The sequence below is a fragment of the Salvelinus alpinus genome, chromosome 24, assembly GCF_045679555.1.
Source record: "Salvelinus alpinus chromosome 24, SLU_Salpinus.1, whole genome shotgun sequence".
In the NCBI taxonomy this organism is placed as follows: domain Eukaryota; kingdom Metazoa; phylum Chordata; class Actinopteri; order Salmoniformes; family Salmonidae; genus Salvelinus; species Salvelinus alpinus.
Genome location: NC_092109.1, coordinates 15,599,285 through 15,612,034, shown reverse-complemented (window position 1 = coordinate 15,612,034; position 12,750 = coordinate 15,599,285). Strand labels below are relative to the sequence as shown.

The 12,750-nt window shown below is 42.7% G+C and overlaps 1 protein-coding gene across 1 annotated transcript; it reads right to left on the bottom strand.

Annotated features, from left to right (window-relative positions):
- Positions 1 to 6,372: 6,372 nt before the first annotated feature.
- Positions 6,373 to 11,531, bottom strand: LOC139552224 (chloride intracellular channel protein 4-like). Its single transcript, XM_071363737.1, has 6 exons — positions 11,205 to 11,531; positions 8,781 to 8,890; positions 8,402 to 8,527; positions 8,072 to 8,178; positions 7,791 to 7,966; positions 6,373 to 7,412 (listed from the first exon to the last, which is right to left on the bottom strand). Exons 1-6 carry the CDS (start codon positions 11,238 to 11,240, stop codon positions 7,248 to 7,250), a joined length of 720 nt encoding a protein of 239 aa, XP_071219838.1. The 5' UTR covers positions 11,241 to 11,531; the 3' UTR covers positions 6,373 to 7,247.
- Between the last annotated feature and the right edge of the window lie 1,219 nt (positions 11,532 to 12,750).

Below are 12,750 nucleotides of genomic sequence, written 5' to 3'. Positions count from 1 at the left end.
TAGATCACCCCCCTAGTCACGCTCTGACCTAAACACCATAGAGAACCAAGGGCTCTCTATGGTCAGGGCGTGACACAAGTTGAGATGACTAAACTGCTTGGAGAAACACTAGATTGTAAACTGTCATGGTCAAAACATATTGATGCAGTAGTAGCTAAGATGGGGAGAAGTCTGTCTATAATAAAGCGATGCTCTGCCTTCTTAACAACACTATCAACAAGGCAGGACCTACAGGCCCTAGTTTTGTCGCACCTTGACTACTGTTCAGTCGTGTGGTCAGGTGCCACAAAAAAAGGACTTAGGAAAATTGGCTCAGAACAGAGCAGCACGGCTGGCCCTTGGATGTACACAGAGAGCTAATATTAATAATATGCATGTCAATCTCTCCTGGCTGAAAGTGGAGACATTGATTTCATCACTACTTTTATTTATGAGAGGTATTGACATGTTGAATGCACCGAGCTGTCTAAACTACTGTCACACAGCTCAGATACCCATGCATGCCCTTACAAGACATGCCACAAGAGGTCTCTTCACAGTCCACAAGTCCAGAACAGACTATGGGACGCACACAGTACAACATAGAGCCATGACTACATGGAACTCTATTCCACATCAAGTAACTGACGCAAGGAGTAAAATTAGATTTAAAAAACAGATAAAAAAACACCTTATGGAACAGCGGGGACTGTGAAGCAACACAAACATTGGCACAGACACAGACACACGCACACACACACACACACACACACACACGATAACATATGCACTATACATACACATGGATTTAGTACTGTAGATATGTGGTAGGGCCCTGCTGGCACACAGTGTGTTGTCAAATCTGTGAATGTATTGTAATGTTTTAAAATTGTATAAGCTACCTTAATTTTGCTGGACCCCAGGAAGAGTAGCTGCTGCTTTTGCAGCAGCTAAGGGGGATCCATAATAAATACAAATAGGACAAGTCTAACAGTTACTTATACTTAGGCAGACCTACCTGGAAAATACTTTTTCATTTCACAAGCTCCCTTAGCATCAGCTCCGTAAGTTCACTACAAAAATTCCCATCTGTTTAAAATTGTCAAACTCAGGCCTCCACCATTCACTACATAAATTCCCAAATGTCCCATCTTCTTTCAGTTCAACACACTACACATCAATCACCAGGACAGCTTTATTGCAAACACATGCTTTACCCAAAACAGCTGCAGTATCACGTTACATAAGCACTCACTCGATTGCGTGAGAACATCCGGACAGGATGTACATAGCCTGAGAACATCCACTCAGGATCTACATAAATGGGCATAAATGTGTGACACATAAAATAGGTGGTCATCAATCACTTTCGGACACGTGCCGTCTACTGAATTTCTTCTCTTAGGCCACTTAGTTCCAGTGAAGCGAAATCTTAACACTACAGCATTCAATGACATTCTAGACGAATCTGTGCTTCCAACTTTGTGTTTCCTGTTTCAGCATGACAATGCCCACGTGTACAAAGTGAGGTCCATACAGAAATGGTTTGTCGAGATCGGTGTGGAATACCTTGACAGGCCAGCACAGAGCCCTGACCTCAACTCCTTTGGGATGAATTGGAACGCTGACTGCGAGCCAGGCCTAATCGCACAACATAAGTGCCCGACCTCACTAATGCTCTTGTGGCTGAATGGAAGAAAGTCCCTGCAGCAATGTTCCAACATCAAGTGGAAAGGCTTCCCAGAAGAGTGGAGGCTGTTATAGCAGCAAAGGGGGGGACCAACTCCATATTAATGCCCATGATTTTGGAATGAGATGTTCGAGCAGGTGTCCATATACTTTTGGTCATGCAGTGTATATTGGAAGCAGGTGCTTCTATACAGGTGTGGTTCCCGAATTAATTAAGCAATTAACATCCCATAATGTATGAAAACACAGGCCATTATTTTGACTACCATGGCAATTTCTCCATTGGATGATGATGCATCCATCAACAGGGCACGAGTGGTCACTGAATGGTTTGATGAGCATGAAAACGATGTAAGCCATATGTCATGGCCTTCTCAGGCTGAATTCCAAATGATTCCCTACCCCTCGCCCCTCCATTTGCGTGTTCACGCATGCATCTGCCGTATGCACAAGCGCAGTGGTGGAGAAAATACACAATTGTCGTACTTTGGGTGAAACTAAAGATACCTTAATAGAAAATGACTCAAGTAGAAGTGAAAGTCACCCAGTAAAATACTACTTCATTAAAAGTCTAAAACGTTTTGGTTTTAAATGTACTTAAGTATCAAAAGTAAGTGTAATTGCAAAAATATACTTAAGGTTCAAAATTGCGTCATTCAAGTCACGGGTGTGTCCCGAAGTAGATGGATTTATGGTGCTTTAGGGAACTCTGGGGGGTGGGGGGGGGAACAAGGTCGGCAAGTCGGAGTTCTAGAAAAAGCCTGAGTTCCCGACTTAGAATTCCGAGCTGGATGACCGTTCAAAACAATATTTCCCAGTCGGGGCTCGTTTTTTTCAGAGTTCCCAGTTGTCTTGAACGCAATGAAGTCAGAAGTCTGAGATTTCAGAGTTCCCCGTTTCCAGTTGTTTTGAACACAGCATTAGTCCACTTACCATGAATGAAATGACACGCGTTGAGGACCAATGAAATCTGGTTCCCTACCTCTCGCAGAGATTGCGTCATCATCCCCTTCATTTGAAAGCAACCCCACAGCATTATCAAACTTCCCCGTGTGTCATTATAGGGAGGGTGTTCTTGTCTTTGAATGCTTCATTTGGTCATTGGTAAACATAAGAAGACCCAGCTGCTGACGGAGACACAAGAAGGCCTGATTGAACGTAGCAAAAAGCCACCTAAACACGCTTAATCCTGGGAAAATGCTATTTCGGAATGTACAGATCAGCGCTCTGTTTACCAACGATCAAACTAAGCATTCAATGAAAATAACACCCTCCCTACTATCACACATGGGGAGGTTTTATAATGCTGTGGGTTCGCTTTGCTGCCTCTGGTACTGGGAGCCTTAAACGTGTACAAGGCATCATGAAATCAGCAAATTATCAGGTGTTTTGGAATCCAATATTAACCCAGTGTCCAAAACTGGGTCTCCATTGAAGGTTGTGGGTCTTCCAGTAGGACAATGACCCCAAACACACATCAAAAAGCACCCAGGAATGGTTCAAGAAGAAACACTAGACTGTTTTGGAGCGGCCAGCGAAGAGTCCAGATCTGAATCACATCCAAAACCTATAGGCAAGATCTGAAAACAGCAGTTGGTCGAGAGCACCCCTCAAACTTTGAAGAATTAGAACCGTTTGCTGCTGAAGAGTGGGACAAATTGCCAGTAGAAAGCTTCAGCAAGCTCATTGATTGCTACAAGAAGTGTTTGTCTGCAGTTATCTTGGCCAAAGGCTGTGCAACCAAGTACTAGCTCTGGTGTGCCAACAATTTTGTCCATGCCATTTGTCTTTATTTTCTAAATTAAAAATTGTAAACTTAAGCTTACAAGAATAAAATTGTTTCTGCAATGTTGAAAATCCAATAACAAGATGTGGAGCCCAAACTTTTTTTTCAATAACAATTTATTTGAGAAGAAATAGGGATTTATTTAAGAAATTTGCAAGGGTGCCAATATATTTGTCAGCTACTGTATTTGTTCTAACCCAGCACTAACACTCCTTAACGTAACCCAGCTGATGAATCGGTGGTTGATGGGCTAAGGCTAGGCTACCAAACCTTTCTTTGTGGTTTCCAATAGAGAAACAAGGACATCTTACAATCATTGAGACATTTCTGCTCAAAATTTTGGGGATTTCATTATTTATTGGTTTTACGCACCAACCAAGACTATTTTAGGCTTAAGGTAGATGGTACCTGCTTTTTTTCACTGCTGTTGGCTGCCATAAATGTGTAACCTATCTTTGGTATAACTACAGTATCTTCAGCTAGTTAGCTATCTCTGCTTCACTAGACTGCTAGACTGACTGGATGATTATTTGTCACTACCTTGAATGGAATGTTTGACAGGATGAACTTAACAAAAGTTGAATCATTTTTATTAATATACTTCAGGAGAAATAAATGTATAGACTGTGGAGTGATTCAGAGGCCATCCTTATCTTCTCCTCTTTAAGCTTTTCCTTCTCCCTTTTCTCCTCTTTCTTGTCTTGGTATTCATACCAGCACCCTTCCCATTTCTGTCTTCTTAGTTCAGCCTTGAACAGATTATGCCTCTGCTCTCTCTCGCGCTCGGCCCGTGTGCTGACAAGACAATGGGCCACGGACCCAAGACCACCTCCTAAGGTGCCTGGTGGGAAGAAGGGAGAGTTGGTAGACTGTCAATAGTGGACAGAGAAGCGAACCCAGGTCGCTGGCGTGCTAGGCAAACAGCCTACGCATCGTGCCAATAGGGCTACCCCACTTGGTAGGAATGGGAAACACTCTTTTCACACCACTTCAATACCGAAGTGACTTTATCATAACAGGTTAGGAGAACTTACGCAGCAGGTTAGGATAATTAAGGTTAGGAAAAGAGTTAGCTCTCATAACCTTCTATGAAAATGACTTTGTATCGAAGTGGCGTGAAAAGAGTGTGTCTGTCACGCCCTGACCGTAGATTGCTTTGTATGTTTCTATTTTTAGTTTGGTCAGGGTGTGATGTGGGTGGGTATTCTATGTTGTATGTCTAGGTTTTCTATTTCTATGTATTTGGTATGGTTCTCAATCAGAGGCAGCTGTCTATCGTTGTCTCTGATTGAGAGCCATACTTAGGTAGCCTGTTTTCCCACTTTTGTTTGTGGGTGGTTATTTTCTGGTTAGTGTTTGTTGCACCTGTCAGAACTGTTTGTTGGTCGTTTTGTTGTTTTTGTTTGTGTATTCATCTTGATTAAAAGTTATGGATACGTACCACGCTGCACTTTGGTCCTCCTCTCCTTCTCCCGATGACTTTCATTACAGTGTCCCTGGTGGGAATAGGAACTTGACTCATATTAGTGAGGATCGCTACACTGCCCCCTCCGAAAAGGAAGGCACTTACCCCCCCTTCGAACACATCAGCAGCCTGACACGTCCAGATGTGCATTCCAATGGCCTCACGGCCGCCATCTCACTTCTGGCACCAGTGTAGCGAATGGCGGGGTAGGGAAGCAAACCCGAGTCACTGGCGTGAAGGCTAACACCCAACGCATTGCGCCAATAGGGTTAACCCACTTAGTGGGAATTGTAACGTGGCTCTTATTAGCAAGAATATTTTCAGGCTGCTTTCCCAAACAGAATTTGAAAAATAAACTTATAGAATCTGTAAAGTAGAAGAGATAAGAGATAACTAGTGAGAAAATACTGACGGTAGCCTAATGGTCAGTTAGGCTTGAGATAAAATATTTGTTGTCTAGCATAGCTTCCTACCCATGCTGTGTAAATGACCGCCTTCCTCCTTCTCCCTCTGAATGGTCCTCTCGATTTGTCGTCGGTGTCTCTCTTTGACCTTAGTATTTCCCCAGTTGAAGATTCTCCTACTGATACTTTTATCTTCCTTGTTCTTTTCTTCAATGATGCTTCCACCGTCATCTTCCTCCACAGTCGCTTTGGTCCTCATCTCCTCTTTTGTCTCTCTCTCCATTTCTTTACTCTCCTGTCTTTCATTCTCTGCCGGTCTTTCTTCTTCCTCTCTATCCACCTGTTTCTGGCTCTATTTGTTTCCTCCTTTCTTTCTTCTCTTGCTCATATGCTGTACCTTTTTCTACCTTTGCTTGTCTTGCCTTAATGCGCTGCTCTTGCCATTTTCGCACCGGCAGTGCTCTCTGTCTTTCAATCTGTTTCTCGTTTTGCCTCGCTTTCTCGATCGCTCCTTTGTCTTCATCAATTCGCTGTTTAGCTACGTTCCTCTGTTGAACCTTTTCCTTTCGCCTTGTAGGCCTACTCTCTCTCGTCCTTTCCATTGCTTTTTCATGCTCCCTCTGTCTTCTCAGCCGATCAATGTCCATTTGTCTTTCCTTCTTTTGTTTCTCTCTCAGTTTTTCCTCATCTCCGTCTTTATCGCTGACTGGTTTGGTATTGGCAATCTATGTTTTTCCTTCTTAACCCTCTCCATCTGTTTCTCCTCTCTCTGGAATCTCCTTCCTTGATAGAATTGATTCTCTTATCAAAGACAAGAGATACATTCAGTGTTTCTGCCAGTGAACTGACTGACTGTATCATATATAATATATCTATGGACTTATATTCTGTTTGAACCAAAACCAATATCAACAACAAAAACAAAACAATGTATTTGTGATGTAATGGTGCATTCCACCCATAGAATTAGAATGATCATTCACATGTTATGATTACCCCCACAGCAATTAAAAGGCATCCATTTGATCAATAATTTTCATGAAATGAGGCAGTTTCGTGAACTTTATTAGATTTGTACTGTTTCCCTCTGGCAATCCAAACACTTTTAAATAAACCAATTAAAATGATGTCTACTCAGACTAATATTGCTCTGGGCCTACGAGAGGTGACAGTAATTTCAACGTAGAACATTTCAATAAATGCAAAACCTATCAACCCACACATAACTGCACCACATTTATCTTTGTTGACGTGGCATGTGACATAGTGCCGTCTCTTTGTCTCTCACGGGTAGAAAATACAGATCATTACAATTGCCAGACAAAGTATGCACATTGCTAGGTTTTTAAAGCGAGCATAAAATACATTGAAAGGTTATTAAACATAACATTTGAACTGTTGACCATAACTCAGAGAATGCAAATATCTACATAAACTAAACAGGCAGCACACAATTGTATTGTACGCACATGGTCCTCCCTAGCTCAGTTGGTAGAGCATGGTGCTTGCAACACCATAGGGAGTCCTGGGACCACCCATATAAAAAGAAATGATGCACGCAAGACTGTAAGTCGCTTTGGATAAACGCTTCGGCGAAAAGGCATATATTATTGATATATTACACATTGTAATAGTACATGTACAGTATAAGTAGACTTTCACCCTGCACGCACTGCGTTATACATCAATATGTTATTGAAAGAAGACAGACAGGCCTCGTTCTGCAGCACGGGCAGCAGGCGTATTGTTCTCTTCATAGCCCTCTTTTCCCTTATTTATTATTATTATTTTTTTTTTTTACATTTCTTCTCTTTTCTAAACATATATTTTTCAGCTCCTCTTTTACCCTGTCTGCCCTCCCACCCCCACCCTTCTCTATATTCTCACTCCTTGCACCCCTCTTTCCCCCTCCTTCTCTGCCGATCTACTTGTTTAGGTATTTGGCCACTGAGTGGTAGGCCAGTAGGATCTCGGAGTCCTTGGGACAGGTATATCGGAACTCGTCCTGCTGGTTGGCCTTGGTCAGGTAGCGGGTCAGACCAGTTAGAGCCACAGGGATCTCAAAGTCACGGTACTTCTTACACACCACCTGTGGGGAGCAAGAGGGAGGACACACACTGAACCACACTGAGCAATGTTTCATCTGTTTACTATTAGCACAGTGGTGCCAGTGGTACTTGTAGTCATACAGACCAATAAAAGGCCATGCACTGTATATATTCCCATTGTTTGAACCATTGTTTGATCTTCAAGACTACCCATACTGTCCGTATTTGATCATTACAGTGCCATGTTACCATAGTGACACCCCTGAGTACACCTATAAATACCGTGAATAAACCTTTGCATTTCCTGATAGAGATTGAGATGGTTCCAAAAGAGAGGAACAGAATAAATGAAAGGACAATAGATGACATAGGCAAAGGCGATGTGGTCTATGAGTTCCTGGAATGCTTGATCTGATAACCTTGACTATGTTGAGCTTGGGAAGCAGGTTGCAGTCAGCTAGACTGAGGGAGTTCCCATCCAGATAGTGCCGTGAGTACTGGCGGGCGTCTGGGTTCTGGTCCAGCTCATGTGGGAGTGGCGTCAGCAGGTACTGATCCAACTTCATCAGGCTCTTCAGAAACTTCTTCTCCAGCACTGAAAAAGAGCAAAGCCTCATCAGAAGCTGGAACGAGGCTCATTTTAATACAGGACATACTGTTTCAATGACTCAGCGATTTCTAAACAAGGAGGGACTCTTACTATCATTGAGGCCAGGGTTAGGGTTCTTGATGTATGCAGAGAACTTGTGGAAGATGTCATCTCCAGCACCGTTGGACTCCTTGTAGCGACAACAGAGCTTGGGGTACCTGGAAAGGCATTGCCATTAGCTCTCAGCTTTCTGGATCAGTGAAACCAGTGGAGGATACATTTGACTGCAAAGAGGTTAATTCACCTGGAATAAACATGTATTTATTCATTACCTGTCTCATTTGCCGTGTGTGTGTCTGTGTCTGTGTGTCTGTGTGTGTGTGTGTGTGTGTGTGCGTGTTTCCGTGCATTTATGCCTGTTTATGTTCATCACACACTCACGGTGGAGGAGCCAGGGCCTCCTCTAGAAACTCCTCGATCTTGTTGGTGTCAGTGCGCACCTCCTCCCCGAAGATGAGGAACGGGGGCTGAGAACCTGGGGCCAGGTCCTTCAGCACCTCTGGAGCCCTGACAACCAGAGGACCAGATGAAACACATGAGGGAGAAAGTCACTCAACTGCACACTTCATCTATTACACACAATCCTCTAGTCGTTCTGTCATCATTAGCAGTTCATAAGTAGTGGCAAATGACTTTGGAGGATGCATGGGCATGTTTGGACAAGCACTTCGATTCAGGCGTGGCTTGGATGTAGGGAACGGTTGCTTTAGGTGTATTGTGGAGAGTGTATATGTGTGAGGGTGAATAGCCACATACGTACCTCTTCATGTCCACTGTGGTGAGAGTGAAGTTGGCCCCCTTCAGCCAGAGGATCATAAAGAGTCGCTGACAGAAGGGACAGTTCCCCACGCTCTCCCCATCATCACTGGCCTGACGGGTGGAGGGGTATTCGAGAAGGACTTTTTCATATTGTAAGTACAGTGTAACAAAGACAGATTTAATGCTGTACTTGTTACACTATACTTCCTTACGTTATTCCGCTGTAGTAAGGACACTAATGTAAAGTGTCACCGTTTTATTTATATAGCACTTTTTACAACACTTTGCGAATCAAGATAATTGAGTCATTGGACTGTGAGGAAGTGAAGGCATTTTCAGCAGCAGGGGATAAAGACAAGCAGAAAGCCTCCAAACTGGACAATCCTCTTTTTCAGTTTCTGTTCACCTGACCTGGCTTCAAACAGAAAACACACCTATACGCTGTAACTGTACAGGATTTATGTAAACAACAAGCTTTTATGAAGAGGTTACATTGCTTCAGGGTCATTCCATATCATTTTAATCACTTTCTGACTGCACCCTTTTGATTTGAACCTTCCATACATACAGTACCAGTCAAAAGTTTGGACACACCTAGTCATTCAAGGGTTTTTCTTTATTTTACTATTTTCTACATTGTAGAATAATAGTGAAGACATCGAAACTTTGAAATAACACACATGGAATCATGTAGTAAACAAAAAAGTGTTAAACAAATCTAAATGTATTTCATATTTTAAATTCTTCAAAGTAGCCACCCTTTGCCTTGATGACAGCTTTGCACACTCTTGGCATTCTCTCAACCAGCTTCATGAGGAATGCTTTTCCAACAGTCTTGGAGGAGTTCCCACATATTCCATCTCAATTGGGTTGAGGTCGGGGGATTGTGGAGGCTATGTCATCTGATGCAGCACTCCATCACTCTCCATGGTCAAATAGCCCTTACACAGCCTGGAGGTGTGTTTCGGGTCATTGTCCTGTTGAAAAACAAATGCTAATCCCACTAAGCACAAACCAGATATGATGGCGTATCGCTGCAGAGTGCTATGGTAGCCATGCTGGTTAAGTGTGACTTGAATTCTAAATAAATCACTGACCGTGTCACCAGCAACACACCCCCACACCATCACACCTCCTTCTCCATGCTTCACAGTGGGAACCACACATGCAGAGATCATCCGTTCACCTACTCTCCATCTCACAAAGACACGGCGGTTGGAACTAAAATTCTCCAATTTGGACTCATGAGACCAAAGGACAGATTTCCACCGGTCTAATATCCATTGCTCGTGTTTCTTGGCCCAAGCAAGTCTCTTCTTCTTATTGGTGTCCTTTAGTAATGGTTCTTTGCAGCAATTCGACCATGAAGGCCTGATTCACGCAGTCTCCTCTGAACAGTTAATGTTGAGATGTGTCTGTTATTTGAACACAGTGAAGCATTTTTGTGGGCTGCAATCTGAGGTGCAGTTAACTCTAATGAACTTATCCACTGCAGCAGAGGTAACTCTGGGTCTTCCTTTCCTGTGGCAGCCCTCATTGAGCCAGTTTCATCATAGCGCTTGATGATGCGATTGCAATTGAAATGTTCCGCATTGACTGACCTTCATGTCTTAAAGTAATGATGAACTGTCGTTTCTCTTTGCTTATTTAAACTGTTCTTGCCATAATATGGACTTGGTCTTTTACCAAATAGGGCTATCTTCTGCATACCCACCCCTACCTTGTCACAACACAACTGATTGGCTCAAACACATTAAGAAGGAAAGAAATTCCACAAAATAACTTTTAACAAGGCTTACCTGTTAATTGAAATGCATTCCAGGTGACTACCTCGTGAAGCTGGTTGAGAGAATGCCAAGAGTGTGCAAAGCTGTCATCAAGGAAAAGGGTGGCAACTCTGAAGAATCTCAAATATAAACTAAATTTTGATTTGATTAACACTTTTTTGGTTACTATGTGATTCCATATGTGTTATTTCATAGTTGTGATGTCTTCACTATTGTTGTACAATGTAGAAAATAGCCAAATAAAGAAAAACCCTTGAATTAGTAGGTGTGTCCAAACTTTAGACTGGTACTGTAAATGAACATGAAAAAAGTTTACACATTTTTAGATCATTGATGTTAAAGTTTTAAAAAGTATAATTTATTTTTACAAATATATGATAAAATAGTTTGACAACCCTGTTTTTAAGCTTTCCAATGATATCAAACTAAACCGTTTATCTTTTTCTCATGATAGGGTGGGGCATGCAAAATGGGTCAACGTTCATCTATATCCTGAAAGTCTAAGTCCTTGCTGTATGCTGTCTCCCATTCCAAGATGGTGGAACTATAATGTACCCCTGTTGTTATAAAACAGGACTAAAGTTCAAAACACAGTAATACAGTCTCCATTGGAGGCAGGTTAGGATTCTAACTTTTACCTTGATGAAAAGTTCAATCTTGGGGACCTCCGCCATCTCTCTCAGTTCCTTCGAGCTTAGCAACTAGTTAATGTTGGTTCTCAGAGAAGCGAGAGCTGTCAGTGTCATCCCAATCCACACATACATGCATACACACACGGCTAAATCACCGTAGGTCACCGAAGGTCAGAGGATCCAAATGGTTCTCTTAGTGATGAAGGTCAGATTTGCTGTTATGATAAAAGATGGTCAGCTCCTCCACAGGAAGCAACAACACTGGTTTGTTAGAACCAATCCTCTATTCCTCCCTCTCTCCCTCTCTTTAGTACCTCTCTGTCGCCTCTATCTGTTTCGCTGTCTCTCACCGCACCCGTCATCTGTCTCTGAAGAAAACGCCCCCACCAGACCTACCAGTCAGACCAGTAAAGTGAGATCACCCCACCTATTCTCACTCTCCCACAGGCCTCCAAACAATGTCATGTCAGTGTGGCTCTCTTCCTCTCCCACCCCCTCTCCCCCACCTTCCTGCGTACCTTACCCAGTTATACATTTTGCAGTGTTTTTGGTGGACACATTAAGCCCACTTTCTCTCTTTGAGCGGCATTTATGACCGGCTGAAGACCTCGTCATTCATCTGAACACTCTAAAAGATGACAAAGAGAGTTGAGTTAAGGGCAGAGAGACAGAGAGACAGAGAGACAGAGAGAGAGAGACTGAGAGACAGAGAGAAAGAGAGAGAGATTACACAGACCCACAAAGAATTTGAAAACAAAGTGGCAGAATACCTGACCACTGTGACTGACCCAAAATTAAGGAAGTCTTTGACTATGTACAGAGTCAGTGAGCATAGCCTGGCTCTCAAGAGAAGACAGGCTATGTGCACACTGCCAACAAAATGAGGTGGAAACTAAGCTGCACTTCCTAACTTCCTGCCAAATGTATGACCATATTAGAGATACATATTTCCCTCAGATTACACAGACCCACAAAGAATTCAAAAACAAATCCAATTTTGATAAACTCCCACATCTATTAGAAGAATGGTGCCAGAGGGGATGACTGCCGTTTAACGTGCTCTTAACCAACTGTGCTATTTTGTTAGTTTTTTCATGTTGTTTGTAACTTATCTTTTTACTTATTTTGTACATAATGTTGCTGCTACCGTCTCTTATGACTGAAAATAACTCCTGGACATCAGAACAGCAATTACTCACCTCGAACTAGACAAAGATTTTTACTTTAATGAGTTGGACGTGAAGGATATACTGCTTTCTCTGGAACAGGCCCAAGTCTCCGTCCTTTGCGTGAAGAAAAGATGGAGAAAAAGGGGGCAGAGGTCGGGATGCCTTCTGAGAATTTGTAGGCGAGTGAGTAAACCCCTCAGTCCTATTAGCCGATGTGCAATCATTGGATAACAAAATGGATGAGCTCCGATCAAGACTAACCTACCAACGGGACATTAAAAACTGTAATATCTCATGTTTCACCGAGTCGTGGCTGAACAACGGCGGTCCTCCGGCAAGACTGTGTCTATTTGTAAATAACAGCTGGTGCACAAAATCTAATA

What these genes read in the sequence shown, in the direction of transcription:
- LOC139552224 (XM_071363737.1), bottom strand. Translation starts at nt 11,240, where the DNA reads ATGGCGGAGGTCCCCAAGATTGAACTTTTCATCAAG. An exon ending in AGATTGAACTTTTCATCAAG is followed by an intron (nt 8,891 to 11,204) that starts GTAAAAGTTAGA and finishes TCCACCCGTCAG; the next exon opens with GCCAGTGATGATGGGGAGAG. An exon ending in GAGGCCCTGGCTCCTCCACC is followed by an intron (nt 8,179 to 8,401) that starts GTGAGTGTGTGA and finishes ATGCCTTTCCAG; the next exon opens with GTACCCCAAGCTCTGTTGTC.